At 38.3% G+C, this 24,812-nt stretch overlaps 1 protein-coding gene across 3 annotated transcripts in view; it reads left to right on the top strand.

Moving 5' to 3' along the window:
* Sim1 (SIM bHLH transcription factor 1) overlaps positions 1–24,812 on the top strand; it is a 126,549-nt gene that overhangs the window by 81,688 nt on the left and 20,049 nt on the right. For 2 of the 3 annotated variants that reach the window (XM_021205290.2, XM_029542585.1), the window contains 2 exons: positions 2,473–2,872; positions 4,765–10,289. The exons of the other annotated variant lie outside the window; for it this stretch is intronic. In XM_021205290.2, coding sequence (XP_021060949.1) covers positions 2,473–2,872; positions 4,765–5,495 — 1,131 coding nt within the window. In that variant the 3' untranslated portion in view covers positions 5,496–10,289. Of the gene's footprint in view, positions 1–2,472; positions 2,873–4,764; positions 10,290–24,812 lie in introns of those variants that run through there. 3 annotated transcript variants of the gene reach the window in all.

A 24,812-nucleotide genomic window follows, 5' to 3' on the forward strand; every position in this document is an offset into this window, starting at 1 on the left:
ACCAGGCTGGCCTCGAACTCAGAAATCCACCTGCCTCTGCCTCCCAAGTGCTGGGATTAAAGGCATGCGCCACCACCACCCAGCTGCAATCTCCTTTCTTTAATGACAGTGTTTGACTTCAAGTATAAAATTGTGCTTTGGAGTTCAGATTCTTTGAAAAACAAGAATAAAAACATTGCAGCAGTTTATTCACATATTAAACAGATGTTTAATATCTGCTTTAGAGTGGTAATGGAGACCACATGATAAATGTAGTTAGACATTAGCATACAGCAAACAAATAACAGGTTCTCAATAAATTATCATAGCATCTCTCCTATCTAAATCGTGGTTGGTATTAAGGAATCTGTAAAGGTCAGAAATTAAGATATTACCATTTTATGAGTTTCTTTTTGCCATTTTCTGTATTTATTAACTTTAATTAAAAACACATTTTCATACGTTATATTCTGATCATATTTTCACCCTCTCCCAACCCCTCCTAGACCCTTCCCCCTACTCACCCAACTCCATGCCCTTTTTTCTTTTTAAAGAACAAATGAACAAAAACAAACAAAACAAGAAACACACACACACACACACACACACATATGCACACAAAAAAATTATAAGAAAAGCAAAAAGGCCAACAAGATTTAAAAAAAAAATCCCAAATAAAGCAATATGAGACAAAAAAAAAAGTCTACAAGAAATAGCATTGACTTTGTTTTGTGTTGGTCAATTGCTCCTGGGCATGGAACCTACCCTTAAGTCTGGTTAAGTCTGCATTAGAAAAAATAATTTTTCCTTTGTAAACTGGTATCAGTTGCATATAATTTCTTGGTTTGGGGTGGGATCCCCTGTCTACTTTCCCCGTTCAATGCTGGGACTCTGTCTGGCCCGAACCTATGTAGACCCTGCTGTGTGTGTGGCCACAGTCTCAATGAGTTTACATGTGTATCAGTCTGCTTGTGTCTGGAAGATGCTGATTTCTTTGAGTCATCTCTTACGTCTAGCTCTGAGCATCTTTCTACTTCCACTTCTGAATAGATAACTTGTCCTTGAGGGGAGCAGTTTAACAAACACTTCCCATTTAGGACAGAGTGCTCCAGAGTCTTTTATTCTCTGCACATTGTTCAGTTCTGTGTCTTCATGTGAGTTCTCATCTACTGCAAGAAGCTTCTTTGATGATGGTAGAGTGAGATGTAGATCTATCAGTATAACAGCATGTTATCAGGAATCATTTTATTATTTATTTATTATATTTATTTTTGCCATGGTTGCAAAATCATAGTACTTGGTTTTTCCACTAGGTCCATGGTCTATGTAGTCTCAGGTTCTTAACCACCTAGCAGTGTTAAGCATGGGTTCCATCTCATGTAAAGGGCCTGAAATCCAATCAAAGAAGGTTGATTACTCCTACAACTTTTGTGACTTTTGTGCCACTACTGCACTGGCATATCTTGTAGGCAGGCACTTCGTATGGCCCATGGTTAGTGGCTGTGTGAATGATTACGAATGATTACCTTTCTCCTATTGTAGCAGTAGAGCGCCTTCTTCTCATACCATGAACTATAGTATACTACCAATTTTACCAGTTCAGGGGGATCCTGAAACTGATCACACTTTCTCAGCATGTCTGAGAAACATTTTATATTTTGCTTTGTTTCTAAATGAAAATTTTATTATCATTGCATGTATGTTTGTGTGCACCTATGTGTATAGGTGTGCTGTGGATGTGGATATATCACATTGCATGTGTGGCACCATGCATATGTGGAGGATAGATGGACAACATGTAGCAGTTGTTTTTTTTTTTCTGCTACAGAATTTGGGGACTGAACTCAGTTTTAGGCAGCAAATGCTTACAAGCACCTGTAACTCCAGTGGCAGGGAATTTCAGGCCTCTGGCCTCTGTAGGCACTCATACTTATGTCCATATACCACACCCCTATACAATTAAAATAAATAAACAAACAAATATACAATTAAAATAAATAAATAAACAAACAAATAAGTAGAATTTAACAAAAAGATTAAGGCTCAGAAAAGCTTTAGTTTTTATCTTCTTTTTCTAAGAAGAAACGTGAAAAGCAAATTCTTGGACTCTTATTTGGGCAAGTCCATTTGTGTGGTAGTGAAGAATTTGGCTTGAGTCTTGATTTTGTTATTCAGTCCCCTTGTAGTCTTGGCCAATAATTTTACTCTGTGCCTTATCCATACCACTGGGGACACTGACATTGCACCGAAGGATTACTAGGACTACCTGGGGTAATTCACTTCCTTCAGTGCCTAGGTCTTTGATGATTGCTATTATTTTCATCTCTTTCAACAGCCAGGGGGGATTAGCTAATTAAATTGTTCGAACCTTAATGATACGGGGCGAGTCTTCTTTTGGCTGCCTTAGTCCTGATGACCTCTGGTACTTACAGAATGAATGCTGTTTTTGTTGAGCTAATTTATTTATTATTGATGTTGTCCCTTTGGTTTCAGTATTCGGGATTCCACACTGAGAGATCGGAATCTGACCATGACAGCCAATGGGGTGGAAGTCCCCTGACTGATACTGCCTCCCCACAGCTCCTGGACCCAGAGAGGCCTGGCTCTCAGCACGAATTGTCCTGTGCATACAGGCAGTTCCCAGATCGCAGTTCGCTCTGCTATGGCTTTGCTCTGGACCATTCCAGGCTGGTGGAGGACAGGCACTTCCATACCCAAGCCTGCGAGGGAGGGCGGTGCGAGGCAGGCAGGTATTTCCTGGGAGCACCACCTACTGGGAGAGATCCCTGGTGGGGCTCTCGAGCAGCTTTGCCACTTACCAAGGCCTCCCCGGAGAGCAGAGAGGCTTATGAGAACAGCATGCCGCACATCACCTCCATCCACAGAATCCACGGTAAGAGCTTGAAGGTCACCAGATGTCCAGCAGGAGGCTGTAAAGTGTACACTAAGTCTATTCAGCTTAAGTGTATTTATTTTGGTAGTGTTAACATATTTATGACAGATGAGAAAAAAATGCATGTCTCATTTTAAAAACCATAAAAAATATAATTTAAGCTTTGGTGATTTATAAATCTATTGAATTTGTAGTCATATTTAGATTTTTTTTCCGTATCATTTTCCTCAGTATCCTCACACAGCAGCTGTTTATCAGTGAGGGAGCCGCTGATATATGGGAAAGGACAGTTTTTGCTTAGTGGACTTTGCTTTGCTTTGCTCATAGATGTTTAGCTTTTCTTGGAATCAGTTACCAGAAGGTGCCTCCCATCAGTATGAAAACCAAAACACCAAGCTGAAAAAAGGTAGAGAAAGCCCCAGTATTTTCATCTTGGGATAGATACACAGCTTCCCCAGCCCACAGAAATGGACATTAGGGTTAAAGCTTTGATAATTGGCACTACTTTCTTCAGACTAAATTATTCTGTAAATTACAAAGTAAATTACTTTGGTAATTAGTTTCTTCAAAGAAAATGTGTTAAGAAGAGTCTGTTCTGGCAATTCTAAATGTGGATCTAGGTGGATCTTTGATAATCTCCTCATTTATGAAAAGTCAGGGTCATTATAAAGGCCCTTTTCAGTACTCCTCCTGCTCTTAGCATGAGAGCTGTGTGAGACCATGTCCCTTTGCACAAGGCCCCGATTGCAAATACTTCTGCGAACAACTTTAAGTTCTTTCCATTGCTACCTTTTATCTTTTTTCTGTTTTTTGTTTGAGTAAACCATCTATTATGCACCAAGGAACATGTCTGTAGTCTGGTAATAGAAATTCAGGGCAAAGGGCAATTGCTTGGTAGATAAAGGTAAGAAGAAAAAACTCTGGTGTAACCCATATGGTTTGGAAGAAAATGTTGGAAGTAAAACAAGAGAAGAAGAAAGGAAGTAATGGTCTGTTTGATACAAGGCTCCTCTGTAGCCATAAGCACTTTACTAAGCTGCTATGTTCCCTACCTGCTTTTATTTTTAAGATTTTATTTCAGACTGAGGGTCATTCAATTTATGAAATGTATTTTGCATGCACTACTCATTAAGGTTAGTTAGACTTGCCTCTTTGTTTCAAAACAGGTTGTTACAGAAAAACACTGATATTCAAAAGCGTGTTTCAGAAATAAGATATGTTTCTGTTTCAGAAATAAGCAGAGTTTCCATTGTTAACTCTGAAGCTAATGAGCTTACTCTACTATTGATAACAAAGTATTTTGTATTTTTGATTATGAAAACATATCTCTACAGCTAAATCATCTGTCCATCCATACACCCATATACAAATATTTTTGTGACCTTCTGATTTTCTAAAAACTAACAGAGCTTTATTTAAAATAAATAGAGAATTATGACTTACTTTAAATATAACAGTTCACATTATACACTTGTCTTGTAGACTGAAAAAAGTTTCTATGCATCCATGTAACCTAAGAGTGCTCTAGAAAATAACAGAAACCAAATTATAAGTATTTTTCTCACATTACTTGTAGATGTGTAGGTACAATAACATACAGAGAACACATGAATGCACTTAACTGTTTCACTCATTGATATTCTCAACCCATCAGTGAGGTTTATCTTCTAAGAAAATTTTATAAATGTTATCTGCAGTTAAAACCCACTGATTACATATGAATCTAACATACATCTGAATTCGTACAAATGCCAACATTCTGTCATATAGTCCTGTTTCTATGTCCAATATTGCATTAAAATGAAAGACATAAGTTTTTTTTTTTTTCTAGGAAAGAAATGCACTTGTGTGTGAATTTTGACACCACTTACTTTTTACTTTTTGTGATGTAGGTCGAGGTCACTGGGATGAAGATAGTGTGGTCAGCTCTCCAGATCCTGGGTCAGCCAGTGAATCCGGTGACCGATACCGCACCGAACAGTATCAAAATAGCCCACATGAACCTAGCAAAATTGAAACTCTCATAAGAGCCACCCAGCAGATGATTAAGGAGGAAGAGAACAGATTACAGCTAAGGAAAGCCCCTCCAGACCAACTGGCTTCCATTAATGGAGCTGGGAAAAAACACTCCCTCTGTTTTGCAAACTATCAACAGCCCCCACCGGCAGGTGAGGTCTGCCACAGCTCTGCTCTTGCCAGCAGGTCACCATGTGACCATATCCAGCAGAGAGAGGGAAAGATGCTCAGCCCTCATGAAAATGACTATGACAACAGCCCCACTGCACTGTCTAGGATAAGTAGTCCTAGTTCTGATCGCATTACAAAGTCTAGTTTAATCCTGGCTAAAGACTATCTACATTCAGATATGTCTCCCCATCAGACAGCAGGAGACCATCCTGCCATCTCTCCAAACTGTTTTGGCTCCCACCGGCAGTATTTCGATAAGCATGCCTATACATTGACTGGTTATGCCCTGGAACACTTATATGACAGTGAGACTATTAGAAACTATTCTTTGGGCTGCAATGGCTCACACTTTGATGTGACTTCCCATCTAAGGATGCAACCAGACCCAGCACAAGGACACAAGGGAACATCTGTTATAATAACCAATGGAAGTTGATGTTTTACTAAAATATTTTGTTCTTCAAGGGTCTCTGAAACATATTTATAATCTAATACCCCATTAGCAACATTTACTATGCCACAGATTGTTAGAAAGCCTAAGTTAAATTTTAGGGTTATTTGATGAGTTCCTGTGAAATCAAAGAAAACAGCACCGACATTCAAGGTTATACACAGGTAAATGAACTAAAATGTATACAGAAATTGCCCACATATTATAGAGGAACTATAATTAATACATTTAAATTGAAAATACTAATGCAAATTAAGCATATATACCACATGGAAGGGCTGATGAATAAAATCATTGTGTTGTGACAATCTAGTAAAACTTATACACGCAGATCATATGCTGCTCACAAACTGCTATGTACACTTCTCGTGCATAAACATACAAATGCCTACTTTTCCTTATTGATTACAAAGAAATATCATTTCCCAAAATAACTAAGGAAGAATGGGATGTATCTTGTAAACCAATTTCTTCTTCATCATTTCAAACTAGTCCACTCATTTGGTTCAGGCATAAATAAGAGAAATGGTTCTGGCTGTGGTACACCAATGTGTTTTTACCTGGTATCTATTACAAGCAATCAGGAAAAGGTGGTTTTCCACTTGCTTTTGAGTTAGACATAGACCAGGATTGCATTGGTATAACAGTAAGGAATTTTCTAAGTCATAACACTGATATGTTGGGAGATACATAAAAAATATGGTCTACTTAATTTTAAGTGGCTTAGTGAAAGAAAGGGCAGAGCAGAGTAGAGTGATACTAAATCTCCAAGCAACTTTTAAGGTGGAGGTAAGTAACATTTTGGCAGCTAGTATAAGACACTAAGTAAGAAATTTAAATCAGTTCACCCAGACAAAATGTTGGTAAGAACACAAGTAACCAAAGAAGACCTGTAAAGCTCTACATGACAACAGGAGACACATTTAAGAATGTCTCAGAGCACGATAGGCCAGTATGTCAGTATATGGAAAGCCTCAGGAGAGAGTCTAAGATAAAAGCTGAGGCAGATGGACAAGTGGTTCAAAGAGTGCTTGGGGAAGCCACAGGGAAAACAAAGAAAACAACACGCTTGCTCATATATCCATGTGGCACAGTAGAAAGTCAAGTGAACTGTATGCCAAGGTCTCTATTCTGACCTCGCCTTTCACTTAATTCGGGGTTCATAGATGCATCCCTCACAGTTCGTGGGTCTTGGCTGTCTGGTCTGAAAGGCAGCTCTTGTCCATGGTTCTGTGATTTATTGGTACACTGAAAGTAAACTTATAAGCAGTCAAAACTCTGCTATAAATTTTCAAGACTGATGATTCTGGATTTTCCATTCACAAGCAAAGGTCTAGATACTTTGTCATTTAAGTATGGTGTGGGCTCTTTCAGGCGGGAAGAGTTGCACGCAACTTTCTCTCAAGATGCAGCCAAATGTAGGTGCTAGAAATTTATGAAAGAAGAAAAATAGTAAAATTTATTTAATGCACTGTTCTCTAGTATTCAAAGAAAAATGACATGCGTGGTTAGAAAAGTTTCATAGATAATATTTTTTAGAATTCCCATGCCTGTTACTCTTGCCATATTTAGGAGGCGGGTGGACTTGATAATTATGAAATCATTACATGGCATTGGACACTCAGGGATTAGTATGTATTTTCATCACTCAAAATGACCATTTGGTGACCATCTATATGACAGTAAGTTGAGAGTTGGATAATGGGTTATTTGTACAAGAGAGAAGAGGCTACATAAAATTAAATACTACTTCTTGGGTATAGTAGAACAATATTGTCAATGAAAATGGAGAAGCATGCAAATCAGTGAAGAATATAGTTTATGTACTTAAAAATACTTTCAAAAATATTCAAAGGAAAATGAAAATTAAAATTCCATAAGAAAAATATGCAGTAATTTTGAGAAAATTGTGTAAAAGAAACTCACAAGGCAGATGATTTGAATAAAATTTCAACATGAGGGAGTTTTTCAGGATGGTGAAGGTTTTTACAGAATTCTATAGATCAGACAAATATATGATGAATATGTATTTTGGGCAGAAAATCTCTACAAGTAGGTTCTATTGTTGGGTAGGTATACATTAGTGAATCAGAGGTACGTTCTGAGAGATGCTTGTCACTAAAGGAATTCCAACAAAGTTTTTATGTAGAGAATAATTCATATAAGAATAAATTGTGACCTCCACAGACAAAGCCTAATGCTTCCCAGAATGCCATAACTAATATTTTAAAGGAAGATATATCCATTTAAATCACATTTTGATCAACAATCTTAGTAGATTGGCCCATTTAAAATACATTAACCATTAAACACGTGTCAATTTTGCAGTGCCAATTTTATAATGTTGCATATAATGCCTCATAGACTCACAATATATATAGCTTACATTGTTTTACAGAATGGCCTGGTTCTTATAAATGACCCAAAATTAATTGATCTTTACAACTAGGTGACTTCATACTGTTCATGTAGATATATAAAATGAATTTGTAACCTACATTATTTTGTTCTGTGCAGGAACATATTTGCTCATAAAGAATGTTCTATCTGTCTTAAAATGTGGGATGTAGAAAAATATGGCATATAAAATAAATACATTCCCAGTAACTTAATCAATTAGCGTTAAACTTAAATTTGCTTCATTTTAGTCCTTGATTTTCCTCTCTTTACTTAAAAAAATGGGAAACCTGAGAGGCACGTTTCCTTCTTCCACTTTGGGGATTCATAAAAATATGTTACATACAATTACATAAGAAGAACATACACAAATCCTTATTCTATCTGGAAATAGTAAGAATATCTCCGGTGCTCGTTTGCTTGTTTTTACCAAGATAAAATTTTAAACTGTGGATGACCAATGAAATACATGTTTCCCAAAATTTCCTTGGGAAAATTCTGTTAAAAAATTATTTCTGAGAACATACAGTTGATGTATTTTTTTTTTGATGTATTCTTAAGGTCAGAAACACTGTAGGCCAGACATTTATGTGTGTTTCAGCTCCACAAATCTTGTGATATCACATGTAAAATCTATTATGATAGATTTTTAAAAACTGTACTTGCCTGTACAAGACACTACAGCAGAACTGCAAAACCATGGTACTACACTACAGTAGACATGCAAAACCAGACAGAATGTCATAAATGATTCCTTCAGTGTTTAAACAGAAAACCACTTATTTCCTGGTTATAGTTTATAGGGCTAGAGTATTCCCAGCAAGTACTGTTCTTAATGCTGTCTGTATACTGCCTTTGGGCAGAGAATCCCACTTAAAATAAGCTTTAATGAGTTCTCCTAAAAATGATAATATGTTCCATTTCCCTTTTAAAACAAGATTATTTGGAAAAAACTATGAATAGATATCTTAAGATAAAATGAATTTCCCCCCCATCTAACATCTAGGTAATGTAAGTGATAGTATAGCTGGCAACACTCTGAATACAGACTTGCTATGTTATAACTCTATCTCTTGCTCTGTATTTCTCTGTCTGTTTCTCTCTCTCAAAACCTGCTAATGACTAAGCTATTTGTATGATCTATTAGTACTAGCAGTAATTGAGAGTGACAGAGTGAGAACTGAGTACTTGACTGGGAACCACTCATCTTACCACTGTGATACAGTAAACTTTGTTAAAAAATTTGAATGTCTGGATTTGGGTTCTTAGTTCATTCAAATGATAGATGCAGACATATATCCAGGTTTCTGAATGACTTAAAAAAGAAAGAAACTTCTCTAAATACATAATTGACAATTCATGTAAAGGCCAGGTTTCTGTGGATAAGGATTTCACTGTAGGTAAAAATCTGTTGGCTAGCTCTTACTGTGAAAATACATGGTGCATAAGACATGCTAAATTTTAAGTGGGTGTCAGAACAGCTGTGGATACATGCAAGTATATCATAAATAGAAAATATTCTTGGAGGAAAGTTTTGTGTGGTTCTTATATCTTGTGCACAAAGGTTGTACGGGTAGTGCTTAAATTCAAAAGGTAAGATGACAATTCCACATAGACATTTGTTCCAAATTCCTTTTCTAAATTGTGTGCAGAAAGCATGCGTGTGTGCGCGCGTACACACACACACACACACACACACACACACACACACACACACACATTATGACTTCTACCTTACTTTGAGGATTTAAAAATGTGCTGTATGCCATGTGAATGTATGATGATTCACACAAGAAATTCTAATTGATAATTTTAATCTAAGCATTGTAGTTTTATGTACTGGGATTTGCTGTGTGAACTTGCCTTCATAACCTAGGTAAGAGGACTTTGTCCTAATCTGCTAATCTTAGACATATCTAGTCAATTTCTACCCAATAATTATTATGTGTTTATATTTAAAAAGAAATGAAATTGGCACGGACAAATTTTTTACAGTAATTGTAACTTCTTTTCAAAGGAACAGATTTCAAAGAGGAAAGAAATAAACCAGAGGCACTTCAAGAAAGATAAAATATTTTATTGTTGTTTTTTGACTTACATGATATAAAAAAGGATTATATTTGTGAGAGAAGATACTGGTTCGAAATACCCTCTTGCAATGTATAGTTTTTAGTGATATTGTAGTATAAACTTGTAATCTGAACTTTTACTTTGGAATGTAAAGTAGGAAATAATAGCTATGTCAATGATATCTTGCAAAGTGTCCCCATTTATAATTATTTATATTGTAAATAGCTTTCTGAAGTAAAATTGAGGTTAATGTGCATATAATGTATTTATTATGTGAGGAATTTTTGGTTTAAAATATAGTTACCAATATGCTGTTTGCGTCTGAGTTATTCATCGAAAGAAAATTCTTTACAGGACAAAAGAGATTTGTCAGCCAGACTTGTGCTCTACAGAAACAACAGCTATTTTAGCTCTGGATTTGGTGGGGTTGGGCAACTCTCAGCAAACACACTATGTACAGAAACACAGGAACACAAAGTAACTATTCCACAAAGGATCTGTTTTGTTAGACCCCCAGAACACGGTTTCTTAATGTGTCCTCAGGATATGTTCATCAGAACTCATTTTTCTTTCTTTTTACTTTTTGTTCATTTCTTTTTTTATTTTTATGGTTATTTTATTTATTTACATTTCAAATGTTATCCCCCTTCCCAGTTTTCCCTCCACAAGCCTCCATATATTCTGATTGTGCCTTCCCCATCTCCTCTCAATTCCCCTTTCACCTTACCTCCATCCTAAACCACACATTTTCTGTCTTTCATTAGAAAACAAACTGGCATCTAAGGAACAATAACAAAATCAAATAAGATGGACAGACAAGCACAAGAACTGCTCATAGGTATAGAGACACACACTCACATACTCAGGAAAGGAATCTCATAAAGCCAAAAGCCATGCTATACACAAGAAGAGCCTATGTTATGGGGTAGGGGGGGAGTCCCCAAACTAAAAACCAAAAGCCCAAGCAACTGCAACAACCAAACACACTGACTTAATATGAAAAAAAGAACCTGCATAGATGCTGTGGAGTTCATTTTGTGGTGTCAGTCTGCTGCTGGGCATTTAAGAGTGGTTTGTTTCCCCAGTGAAACTCCTTTGGAGAAAACTAAATTTTCATTTGCAAGTGATTATCAATTGTAGACGGCTTCTGGGCTAGGGATGGGGCGTGTGTCCACTTCTCCTGTAGCTCTAGGATCCCATCTGGTGCTGACCCTTTGCATCAGCAATACTTCTCACTCTGTTTTACCAAGTATAAAATTCAAAGAAAGGTCCAGGTTCCTTTTTTAATACCTGGGGGAGGGGGGACCTATACTGTTCAGATGATTCAGTATGTTGTCATTCAAAAGGACATGGAAAAACCATATCTGTATAATTTTTGCTTTGGCATTCCAAGCACTTTGAAAATTCAAAACTAGGAGTTAAAAACAAATAGTTTTTAAACCTAGGTAATTCTTGCACGTTTTTCTGATCCTCATGGTTTCCTTGGTTTATCTCCCACGACTTATGATTGGTAATAGTGTGTTCCAGATATTGTTACCGGCCAGTTTCACAAACCTAGACAGCGCTGTTTTAAGTGGGAACGATGTTGCTTGTATTTTGCAAAGCTCTTTTTTAAAAAACAAGCTAGACCAAATACCAGAATACCAACACCATTGGTATAGTATTTATCAGCAGTGAAATATTTATCTGATATTTCCCAACATTTTATAAAAAATACTTGTTTTATTTTTTTACTGCAATAATAAATTTATATTTATCTACCCTGTTTTCCAAAATAATTGCACTTACAAGTTAATCCATAATATTTATTGAATGTTGTATTAGCCTTCTGCCACAATGACAAACACCTGAGACAGTTTATAAAGAGAAAGCTTCTGCTAATTTTCTCTTGGTTTCAGTTCAGAATCATTTGGCTCCATTATTATGGGGCTTTGGCAAGGCAGCACATCCTGGCTGGAGTTGAGGATGTGCCTTCAAGTGATTGCAATACTTTCTCCCAGGCCCACCTGTTTAATAGATTCACATCTCAATAAGGCAGGAGGGTAGGGGACATGACAAAATAGAGACCAATATCCTTTCTCATTGTAGAGTATTATAAGCACAAAGGCACTCACATAACATTTTTCTCACATACCTTGAAAAAAAATAAGTTCTTTAAATAAACTTAAAATAAAATAGTCCCTGTTTTTTCATAGGGCACAGATCGGAACTACCACCTGGGTTTTGTCACTGTTGCCAGGGAAGGTTTTCATATCAAGGCAAGTTTCTGTGTACTATAAGAGAGCAAGCTTCCTGAATCTTGCCCAGCCCCCTTTCCTCTTCCCAGAAGAAATGGCAGAGATGACTCTGGAATGTTTTCCTTCCAGATAAATTTATCTTTAAAAAGAGCAATGGTCAGTTATTTAGTATCAAACTTACACAAACATATTTAGTGTATCAAACGCTAAACCAAAGTTAGATCACTATAGAAGTTAGTGAGACGATCCCTTCCTAGCAGAGAGGCAGACTCTAGTGCTCTCCATTTTATTATTGTAGGAACAGAGATTCAAGTGCTTAAGTTGCTCAGTCACAAAGTTTGGAAATGGTGGAGAGGAAAATTTGAACTGAGCACATTCGATCTAGAACAATACTGTGGTTTGTTCTGTTCTCTGTATGTAATAATAATCATACTACATATACGGAAGGAAAACCTTGTCTAAATGATGGTTTCATACATCAAGTCAGCCAGTCCAATAAAAGGTGACTCCAGAAGCCCCTGTGCATTGTGCTGTCCTCCAATTATACTGATGCAAGCACCAGCCTTAAGAGAGCCAGGACAATCCTGCGGTTCCCCTGAACACATTCCATGTTTCCTCTTTGATGTCTGGAGTTTAATATGCCCGCAGTCACAGATTCCCTATGATATTAGATTTTAAAAAATCATGATGCTAGGTAGAGTTTTGTGTGTGCTACGCAACCACTATGCCACTGAACCATGTCCCTAACCCCTGCTATTTGCTTGTTTTCGTAGGGACATTTCCAATAAACAAAATATAATTAAAATAAGTAGTAACTCAGAATTACACATTTTCATGTTATAAGCTCAAATGTAAGTATTACCTTTTATGATTGCCACTAAAGAGTGTTTTGTTTCATGGAAAACTGGGGGGCGGGGTGTGAGGACACATGCCTTTAATCCCAGCACTTGTGAGGCAGAGACAGACAAATTTCATGAGTTTGAGGTTAGCCTGGTGTACAGAATGAGTTCCAGGATAGGCAGGACTACACTGAAAAGCCATGTATTGAGAAAGAAGGAAGGAAGGAAGGAAGGAAGGAAGGAAGGAAGGAAGGAAGGAAGGAAGGAAGGAAGGAAGGGAGGAAAGGAAGGAAGGAAGGAAGGAAGGAAGGAAGGAAGGAAAGAAGGAAGGAAGGAAGGAAGGAAGGAAAGAAAGAAGGAAGGAAAGAAGGAAGGAAAGAAGGAAGGAAGGGAGGGAGGAAGGGAGGGAGGAACCCAACCAAAGAGAGATGGATCAGTGTGTTTAAGTTGCTTCTCTGTGAGAGGACTCAAGTTCATAGGCTCCAATACCTATGTAGTACAGCTCACAACTGTTTATAACTCCATTTTCAGGATATCTAATGTCCTTTTCTGGCCTCTGTGGCACCTGCGCTTGTACAATCCCAAAGATACACATATACAAACACATGTGCATAACTGAAAATGGTTTTGATAATCTTTAGAAATCCAACCAAAGCTCATGCATTCAAGAACTAGGATAGGTCAGTATCAACTGTATTGTTCCGAACCTCCCCCTCCTCTCCTCTCTCTTCCTCCTCCCCGTGTGTATACCCATATGTGTTTGTGAGCACATCTTTTTCCTAGAATACATCCTTAGATGTCATCCACCTCATCTTTATCAGGGTGTCTTGGTCTTTAGCTTGATCATTAGGCTAATTAGAAGAGAGTTCACATGAACACTAGCATGCCTGACTACTATGTGGATGCTGAGGATCAAACTCAGGTCTTCATGTTTATATGACGAGCATTTTACCAGCTGAGCCATCCCCTCAGCATCTATTCTGCAGACAGATCTTAAGAGGCTGCTGCAGGTGCCATGTTACATGTACTCCCAGTAGGAACAGCAACAACCTGCCTGGTCCCTCGAGGAAGGCTGACCTATGAGCACAGACAGTTCTTATCAGGTGTCTTCAAGCAGTGCTGAGCATCTGCTGAGATCAGTTTGTGGTCTCTGTAGTGATCACGGCAGCCAATGGTACGAAGAACCAGGCACTCTTCCAAGCCTAACAACTTCCTGTAGTTCATGTTTGACGTTTTTCATAATTATGTCTTATAATTTACTGTGTGCTGTATTTATAAATTAAATGTGAGTCAGGGTGGAAGGTGTGTAATACAGTTCTGATTTTAGAGTTTGTAAATGATCACTGATTTTTTGTTTGCTTGTTTGTTTGTTTCCCTCAGGTCAGATTCCTATGTAGGGAGTAGTTCCTGGTTATCTTACTTGAGTGCCATCTAAGCAGTTTAAAAGAAATCTTGGTAGTAACTACAGAGCCTTTTCAGTTTATGGAGAGGACTATTCTGACAGTTTTGTTTGGTATATATCCTTAAGAACAAATAAACATCAACAAAAGCCCTCAAGAGTCTTATGGGTAAGGTCTTAAGAATTCATGTGGAAATGGATAATTAGAATCTATAGTGGTTGAATATGCTTGGCCCTAGGGAGTGGCAGTAGTAGGAGATTTTGCCTTGTAGGAGTATGTGTGGCCTTGTTGGAGGAAGTATGTCACTGTGGGGGTGGGCAATGAGACCCTCCTCCTTACCACATGAGAGCCAGTCTTCTCCTGTTTGCATTTGGGAAAAGTTGGTGAACTCTCAGCTCCTCCTGTGCCATACCTGCCTGGGTACTGCCATACTCCCATCTTGATGATAGTGGCCTGGACTTCTGAACCTGGAAGCTAGCCCCAGTTAAATGTTTTCCTTATAAGAGCTGTCTTGGTCATGGTATCTACTCACAGCAGGAAAACCCTAACAAGGACAGAATCTAATGTGAGAAGAAATAATCCAGACAGTACAATAATCAGGTTCACTCTTCTGTGTGTTTCCATATCTCCTAATTTCCACCTTTTCCCCTATGTTAGTCACAGGCTCCATTATTAGGCTAGTCAGAGCTTGTTTATGATACCATGCTAAAACACACACACACACACACACACACACACACACACACACACATACACATATATACTTAAAAGCTAAGAGGCACAATTTTTACATTTGCAATTTTGTCATATAATTAAAAGTTGTCCGTTGCTAAGAATGTTTTCATGGTAGGCAGGAAAAGAAGTTTATTCCAGCAGGCTTACTTATATATACTGATTGCAGATATCTGCTGGCCATACCTGTTTTTGTTTAATACCTATATTTGCTATATAATTACCTTTGATGGTTTTCCTACATGAAACTAAATATATAATTAAACTTGATGGTTTTCCTACATGAAACTAAAAATAAAACAAGTTCTTACTTTATTTTGTACTATTTGTGTGTGTGTGTGTGTGTGTGTGTGTGTGTGTACTCCTGGCTATGTGTGTAGGTGCACCTGTGTATACATGTATGGAGGTCACAAATCAACACTGAATGTCTTCCTCAACTGTTACTCATTGTATTTTTTGAGTCTGGGTCTCTCACTAAACCTGGAGCTCACAAATTGGTGAGACTGGCAGTGAGCCCAGGGATCTCTAGGCACTGCCTTTCTAACTTCTGGATAAAGGGAGCCCATTTCACATCTGGCTTTTAAATAGATTCTAGGGATGTGAATTCTAGTCTTTTTCCTTTTTCAACAGCCACTCTATTGACTTAGTTATAACATCATCCCTGAAGAAGTCTTTGAGTGTAAAGGATAGACCTTAGTTTTGGAATTTGTTTTTTTATTTCACAGACACTGTTAGTATATTACTAAATGTCATCAAAATATAGGATGAGATAAACCTCAGGATAAAAGATATAGAAGAGAGCAAAGATCCCCAAATTCAAGACCCAGTAAATACCTTCAATAAAATTAAAGAAGAAAACTTCCCTGACCTAAAGAAAGTTGCCCATGAACATATAAGAAGCCTACAGAACTCCAAATAGAGTGGCCCAGAAAAGAAATTCCTCCTGTAACTTAATAATCAAAACACCAAATGCACAAAACAAATAGTATTAAAAGCAGTAAGGGAAAAAGGTCAAGTAACATATAAAGGGAGACCTAACAGAATTACACAAACTTCTTACCAAAGACTATAAAAGCCAAAAGATCTTGAGCAGCTGTCATACAGACCCTAAGAGGACACAAATGCCAGCCCAGGCTACTATACTCAGCAAAACTCTAAATTACTATACATAGAGAAACCAAGATATTCTATGACAAAACCAAATTTACACAATATCTTACCACAAAACCAGGCATTCAAAGGATAATAGATGGAAAACTCCAACACAAGGAGGGAAACTACACCCTAGAAAAAGCAAGAAAGTAATCTTCTTTCAACAAACCTAAAAGAAGATAGCCACTTCCACCTCTAACATAATTCCACCTCTAACAATGAAAATAACAGGAAGTAAAGATCACTTTTCCCTAATATCCCTTAACATCAATGGACTCAAGTCCCCAATAAAAAAAAAGAGACATAAATTAACAGACTGCATATGTAAAAAGGACCCAGCATTTTGCTGCATACAGGAAACTCACCTGAATGACAAAGACAGACACTATCTCAGAGTAAAGGGCTGAAAAAAAAAAACCAAGCAAATGGTCCCAAGAAACAAGCAAGAGTAGCCATTCTAATACTGAATAAAATTTACTTTCAACCAAAAGTTATCAAAAAAGACAAGGAAGGACTCTTCTTACTCATCAAAGGAAAAATCTACCACAATGAACTCTCAATTCTGAACATCTATGTCCCAAATATAAGGGCAACCACATTCATAAAAAAACTTTTACTAAAGTTCAAAGCACACATTGTAACTCATACAATAATAATGGGAGACTTCAACACCATACTCTCATCGATAGACAGATCATGGAAACAGAAACTAAACAGAGATGCAGTAAAACTAACAGAAGTTATGAAACAAATGGATTTAATAGATATCTACAGGTCATTTCATCTTAAAACAAAAGAATATACCTTCTTCTATGCACCCCATGGTACTCTTCCCCAAACTGATCATATAATTGGTCACAAAACAGGCCTCAACAGATACAAGATGATTGAAATAATCCCATGTGTCCTATTAGATCACCATGAACTAAGGCTGGTCTTCAATAACAACATAAACAATAGAAAGCCCACATATACATAGAAGCTGAACAATACTCTACTCAATGTAAACTTGGCCAAGGAAGAAAGAAAGAAATTAAAGACTTTTTAGAATTCAATGAAAATGGAGTCACAACATACCAAAATTATGGGACAGAATGAAAGCAGTGCTAAGAGGAAAACTCACTGCTCTGAGCACCTTCAAAATAGAAACTGGAGAGAGCATGCATTAGCAGCTTGACAGCACATCTAAAAGCTCCTGAACAAGAAGAAGCAAAAATACCCAAAAGGAGTAGAGGTCAGGAAATAATCTAACTCAGGGATGAAATCAACCAAGTAGAAACAAAAAGAACTATACAAAGAATCAACCAAGCCAGGAGCTGGTTCTTTGAGAAAATCAACGAGATAGATAAACCTTTAGCCAGACTAACCAGAGGGCACAGAGACAGTATCCAAATTAACAAAATCAGAAATGAAAAGGGAGACATAATGAAAACCATGGAAATTCAAAAAACCATCAAATCCTACTACAAAAGCCTATACTCAACATAACTAGAAAATATGGACAAAATAGACAATTTTCTAAACATACGCCAGTTCCATAACCCCTAGAGAAATAAAAGCCGTCATTAAAAGTGTCCCAACCAAAAAAAAAAATCCCAGGATTGGATGGGTTTAGTATAGAATTCTATCAGACCTTCAAAGGAGACCTAATACCAATACTCGTCTAACTATTCCACANAATAGAAACAGAAGGAACACTACCCAATTCAGTCTATGAAGCCACAATTACTCTGACACCTAAACCACACAAAGACACAACAAAGAAAGAGAACTTCAGACCAATCTCACTTATGAATATTGATGCAAAAATAAAATTCTCACATACTGAATCCAAGAATACATCAAAGCAATCATCCATCATGATCAAGTAGGCTTCATTCCAGGGATGCAGGGATGGTTCAATATATGGAAATCCATCAATGTAATCCACTACATAAACAAACTCAAAGAAAAAAAAAAACACATGATCATTTCCTTAGATGCTGAGAAAGCATTTGACAAAATTCAACACCTCCTCATGATAAATGGCTTGAAAAGATCAGGAGTTCAAGGCCCATACCTAAACATAGTAAACGCAATATACAGCAAACCAGTAGCTAACATCAAACTAAATGGATAGAAACTTGAATCAATTCAACTAAAATCAGGGACTAGACAAGGGTGCCCACTCTCTCCCTACCTATTCAATATAGTTCTCAAAGTCTTGGGGGAATTAGAAAACAAAAGGAGGTTAAAGGGATATAAGTTGGAAAGGAAGAAGTCAAAAAATATCACTATTTGCAGATGATATGATAGTGTACTTAAGTGATCCCAAAAATTCCACCAGAGAACTCCTATACCTGATAAATAACTTCAGCAAAGTTTCTGGATATAAAATTAACTCAAATAAATCAGTAGCCTTCCTACACTCAAAGGATAAACAGGCTGAGAAAGAAATTAAAGAAACAACACCCTTCACAATAGTCACAAATAACATAAAACACCTTGGTGTGACTAACCAAGCAAGTGAAGGGTTTGCATGACAAGAATTTCAAATTGCTGAAGAAAGAAATCAAAGATCTCACAAGATGGAAAGATCTCCCATGCTCACAGATTGGTAGGATTAACATAGTAAGAAATATCCATCTTGCCAAAAGCAATCTACAGTTTCAATGAAAACTCCATCAAAATTCTAACTCAATTCTTCATAGAGTTATAAAGATCAATTCTCAAATTCATTTGTAATAACAAAAAAGCCAGGATATGGAAAACTATTCTCAACAATAAAAGAACTTCTGGTGGAATCACCATCCCTGACCTCAAATCAAGCTGTATTACAGAACTATAGTGATAAAACTGCATGGTATTGGTACCGAGACAGGCATGTAGATCAATGGAACAGACCTGAAGACCCAGAAATGAACTCACATACCTATGATCACTTGATCTTTGACAGAGAAACTAAAGCCATCCAGGGTAAAAAAGATAGAGTATTTTCAAAAAATTGTGCTGGTTCAACTGAAGGTCAGTATGTAAAAGAATGCAAATTGATCCATTTTTATCTCCTTGTACAAAGCTCAAGTCCAAGTGGGTCAAGAACTTCCACATAAAACCAGATACACTGAAACTAATAGAAAAGAAAGTGGGGAAGAGCCTCGAACACATGGGCATATGGGAAAATTTCCTGAACAGAACACCAATGCCTTATGCTCTTAAGATCAACAATAGACAATTGGAACCTCATAAAATTACAAAGCTTCTGTAAGGCAAAGGACAACTGTCAATAGGACAAAATGGTAACCAACAAATTTGGAAATGATCTTTACCAATTCTACGTTTGATAGAGGGCTAATATCCAGTATATACAAAGAACTCAAGAAGTTAGACTCCAGAAAACCAAATAACCCTATTTAAAAATGGGATACAGAGNTAAACAAAGAATTTTCAACTGAGGAATACCAAATGGCTGAGAAGCACCTAATGAAATGTTCAACATCCTTAGTCATCAGGGAAATGCAAATCAAAACAACCCTGAGATTCTACCTCATACCAGTCAGAATGGCTAAAATCAAAAACTCAGGTGACAGCAGATGCTGGTGATGATGTGGAGAAAGAGGAACACCCCTCCATTGCTGGTGGGATGGCAAGCTGGTCCAACCACTCTGGAAATCGCTCTGGTGGTTCCTCAGAAAATTGGACATTGTACTTCCTGAGGACCCAGGTATACCACTTCTGAGCATATACCCAAAAGATGCTCCAACATATAACAAGGACATGTACTCTACTATGTTAATAGCAGCCTTATTTATAATAGCCAGAAGCTGGAAAGAACCCAAATGTCCTTCAACAGAGGAATGGATACAGAAAATGTGGTACATTTCCACAACAGTATACTACTCAGCTATTAAAAACAATGACTTCATAAATTTCTTTGGGACATGGATGGAACTGGAAAATATCATCTCGAGTGACATAACCCAGTCACAAAACTATACCCATGGTATGCACTCAATGATAAGTGGATAGTAGCTCAGAAGTTTGGAATACCCAACATACAATCACAGACCACATGAAGCTCAAGAAGAAGGAAGACCACAGTGTGGATACTTCCATCCTTTTTAGAAGGGGGATCAAAATACCCATGGGAGGAGATACAGAGACAATGTTTGGAACAGAAACTGAAAGAAAGGCCATCCAGTGACTGTCCCACCTGGGGATCCATCCCATATACAGTTACTAAACCCAGACAGTATTATGGATGCCAACATGTGCTTGGTGACAGGAGCCTGATGTAGCTGTCTCATAAGAAGTTCTGCCAGTGCCTGACAAATACAGAGGTGAATTTCCAACAGCCATTCCTTGGACTGAGCATAGGGTCCCCAATGGAGGAGCTAGAGAAAGGACCCAAGGAGCTGAAGGGGTTTGCAGCTCCATAGGAGGAACAACCATATGAACCAACCAGTACCCCCAGAGCTCCCAGGGACTAAACCACCAACCAAAGAGTACACACGGAGGGACCCATTGCTCCAGCCACATATGTAACAGAGGATGTCGTTGTGGATCACCAATGAGAATAGAGGCCCTTGGTATTGTGAAGGGCCCCAGTGTAGGGGAATGCCAGGACAAGGGAAGTGGTACTGGGAGGGTTAGTGAGCATAGGGAGGGGGGATGGGATAGGGGCTATTTCGGAGGTGAAATGAGGAAAGGGGATAAAATTTGAAATGTAAATAAAGAAAATATCTAATAAAAAATAAAAGAAGGAAATACCATCCTGAGTGAGGTAACTTAGTCACAAAAGAACACACATGGTAGGTACTCATTGATAAGTGGATATTAGCCTATAACCTCAGAATACCCAAGATACGATTCACAGACCATAAGAAGCTCAAGAAAAAAGACCAAAGATTGGATGCATCATTCCTTCTCAGAAGGGGTAACAAAATACTCATGGGAGGAAATATGGAGACAAAATGTGGAGCAGAGACTGAAGGAAAGGCCATTCAAAGTCTGCCCCACCTGGAAATCCATCCCATATACAGACACCAAACCCAGACACTATTGTGGCTGCTAAGGTGTGCTTGCTTATTGCAGCCTGATATAGCTGTCTCCCTGTAGCCGCCTGCAGTCACATGAACTGGATTCCTGAGTAGGAGGCTGGAGCTGTAAGGGAGGGAATGGTGAGAGAAGAAATGAGACCAAGACAGATTTCTGATCAAGGCCCAATGTTTACTAGCAGTCTGTGCTTATAAAGGGGGGAGGCCCATCCCCTGCCATGCCAGGCTTCTTCATACTTTATTGCTAAGTTGTTAGCACTAGGCTGCCAGAGCTGTTAGCATTAGGTCGCTAATTTCATAGGTTGTCAGCTATCTCAGGAATATCTCAGGAAGACAGGTTCAGCCTCTTAGTGGTAGTCTTCAAGAAGAGCAGCACAGGTGACAGAGCACTAGAATCATCTACCTCAGAAGGCTCCACCCCAGGTGGTCTCATTCACAGTGGCAGCAAGGTCTGAATCAGCCTGCTCAAGTCTGGGGGAGGCTATAATTCCTCCCTAAATATATAATAAAAATTAGCTGGACTGGGGTATAAAATTGATTTCTGCTCCATGATCCTGCCTGGAAATTATGGTGGCTGGCGGCCGTGCTTGGCTTGGGAACTTAGATTTTATATGAACTATTCTTATCTGTCAAGGAAGTATGTGCAGTTTGCTTGTGTTTATTTTGCACAAACATGGCTCAGTGGTGCATTAGTAATGAACCACAGACTCTTGGCATAGCTCCTGAGAGGCTCTGCCAGAGCCTGAAAAATATAGATGCTGATGCTCACAGGTAACCACTGGGTCCCTAATGGAGGAGTTAGAGAAAGGACTGAAGGAGCTGAAGGGGTTTACAACCTATAGGACAAACAACAATATCAGGTAACCAGACACCCCAGAGTTCTCAGGAAAGAAACCACCAACCAAAGAGTACCCATGGAGGAACCCATGACTCCAGCTTCATATGTAGTAGAGGATGGCCTTGTTGGACATCAGTGGGATTAGAGGCCCTTAGTGCTGGAAGGCTTGAAACCCTAGTATAGGGGGATGCCAGGGCATGGAGGCAGGAGTGGGTGTGCAAGCACCCTCATAGAAGCAGGGAGAGGGAGGATGGGATAGGGGGTTTCTGGAGGAGAAACCAGAAAGGGCGTAACATTTGAAATGTAAATACATAAAATATTCAATGAAAGAAAATAAAGAAAAGAATAGAAATATGTGTGAAGGGTTACTTACAGAAGCAGAAATGCTCCAAAGACAGATGCACTACCAAAGCCCATCTGAAGCACAGGTGACAGCTCACAAAACCTGGGAACCTGAATTATACTGCATAAGCCTGTAGGCAGGCTAGCAGCTCCCGGAGTGTCTTTTCCTGGTGGTTCCATTGGTTTGAGCCTCTTCCAGGCACCTAAGCTGGTTTCTGCTTCTTCCAGGCATCGGACCTTATCTGAGAGTCTTTATTGCAGCTTGACTTATTTGAGAAGGGTCTCTTTGCAGTCTTTATTACACCCGAAGAGGAAGGGGCCTAGTGGATCTGGTCGGTTTCAGTGGATTCTTGAAGCTATTTTGTTTCACCTCCCCCTTAGCCCACCCTTCTGTTTTACCTTCTGGTAAACACTCTGTCCGAAAATACAATTTACTTTCCTTTTTCTATATAATATCTTAAAGAGTTTTCTTCAATATGGAGGGTTTTAACCTTGCAGAAAACTGCCATACAACAAAACAATTTTATTCTTTATCTATTTATATGTTAAATGTTAATGGACATATGTTAATGGAGGGGATTCAGCTCAAGCATGAAACTTTGTGGCATAAGTCCTTATGACTTTCTTGTATTCTTCCTTAGCTTCTGAGTGTGTGTGCATGCGTGTATGTGCATGAGTGTGCGTGTGTGTGTGTATGTGTGTGTGTATGTGTGTGTATGTGTGTATAAGACATAAGTTAACCATGAGTCTTGTACCTCCTCAGGAGCTTCCACTTTATTTTTTGAGACAGTGTTTCACTGAACCTGAATTTATCAATTTGGCTAGACTGGCCTGGTCAGAAATCCCCAGCAGTCCTCCGGTTTGTCCTTCCCAGCACTGGGATTGCAGGCCAGTATGCAATGGCTCTAGTGGAACCTACTCAGGTCTGTATGCTCAGATGCCAAAACTTCCCTCATAGGAGTAATTTCCCAGGCTCTCCTCAGTGCTTTTTTTCTTCTTTGGCCATCTTAGTTTGTCCTCAGATTTAAGGCATGCCAGTGTTTTTTTATAAATATCTACACTCATGGCAACATACATAGGCACACGTCTGGAGCCCAGTCTCCTCCAGTCAGTCACTGAAGCCTGTTGGTACACTTCTTGATTTGACCTCAAACATATTTTTTTGTTGTTTTTTTGTTTTTGTTTTTTGTTTTTTATTTTAAATCCTAAGAGAAACATGAATTCTGCTCTTAGGATTCTCTAGTCTTTATAGCTTTTATCTTCCTGAAGTAATTTGGTATCTTAATATTTATAAAATTTTAAAATATCCAAATAGCCACCCAAATAGGATGGTCATCATCTATTTCTGTTTTTCTATTATCAAAAAAGTTTGTTTCTGTAGGACACATTCTATTGACTACTTCTAATTTTTATACATTCTCTCAATTTTCTAAGCTATATATTTTTTAAAACATTATTTTAACTGGTACTCCCTTGTAGAAGTCATCATCCTTGCTTATAACAGGAAGACAACATAGAACAGGCATTAGAATTAATTGGATTCAATTTTTTCTTTTTTTAAAAAAATATTCATTCATTCACTTTACAACCCAATATCAGCCCTTCCTCTCCTCCCAGTACCCCATTACACAAGTCCCACTCCAATTCCACCTTCCCCTTCTCTATTGAGATGGGGTAGCTCTCTTCTGAGTGTCAACACCCATCCCCCACTCTGCTATCTTCTACCCTCTGTATTTTACAACTTTTCTGCTTGATATTGCCAGATGATTCCCTAAGGCTTTGAAGGAGAAGTTATATAGATTTTTTTTAACTTCTTTTTTTTAATTAATTAATTAAATTTTTTACACTCCATATTTTATCCCTCCCCCACCCTGTCTACCTTCTGACTTTTCCACATCCCATACCTCCTCCCCACCCCCTGTCTTTACATGGATATCACCACCCATCACCCCACCTGACCTCTAAACTCCCTGGGGCCACCAGTCTCTAGAAAGTTAAGTGCATCATTTCTGAATGAACACAGACCCGGAAGTCCTTAACTGTATGTGTGTTGGGGGCCTTATATCAGCTGGTGTATGCTGCTTGTTTGGTGGTCCAGTGTTGGAGAGATCTCAGGGGTCCAGGTTAATGGAGATTGCTGGTCCTCCTATAGGATCATCCTTCTTCTCAGCTTCTTTCAGCCTTGCCTAATTCAACAACAGGAGTCTGCTGCTTCTGTCTATTGGCAGGGTGTAAATATCTGCATCTGACTCTTTCAGCTGC

This window comes from Mus pahari, chromosome 9, assembly GCF_900095145.1.
Source record: "Mus pahari chromosome 9, PAHARI_EIJ_v1.1, whole genome shotgun sequence".
NCBI lineage: Eukaryota > Metazoa > Chordata > Mammalia > Rodentia > Muridae > Mus > Mus pahari.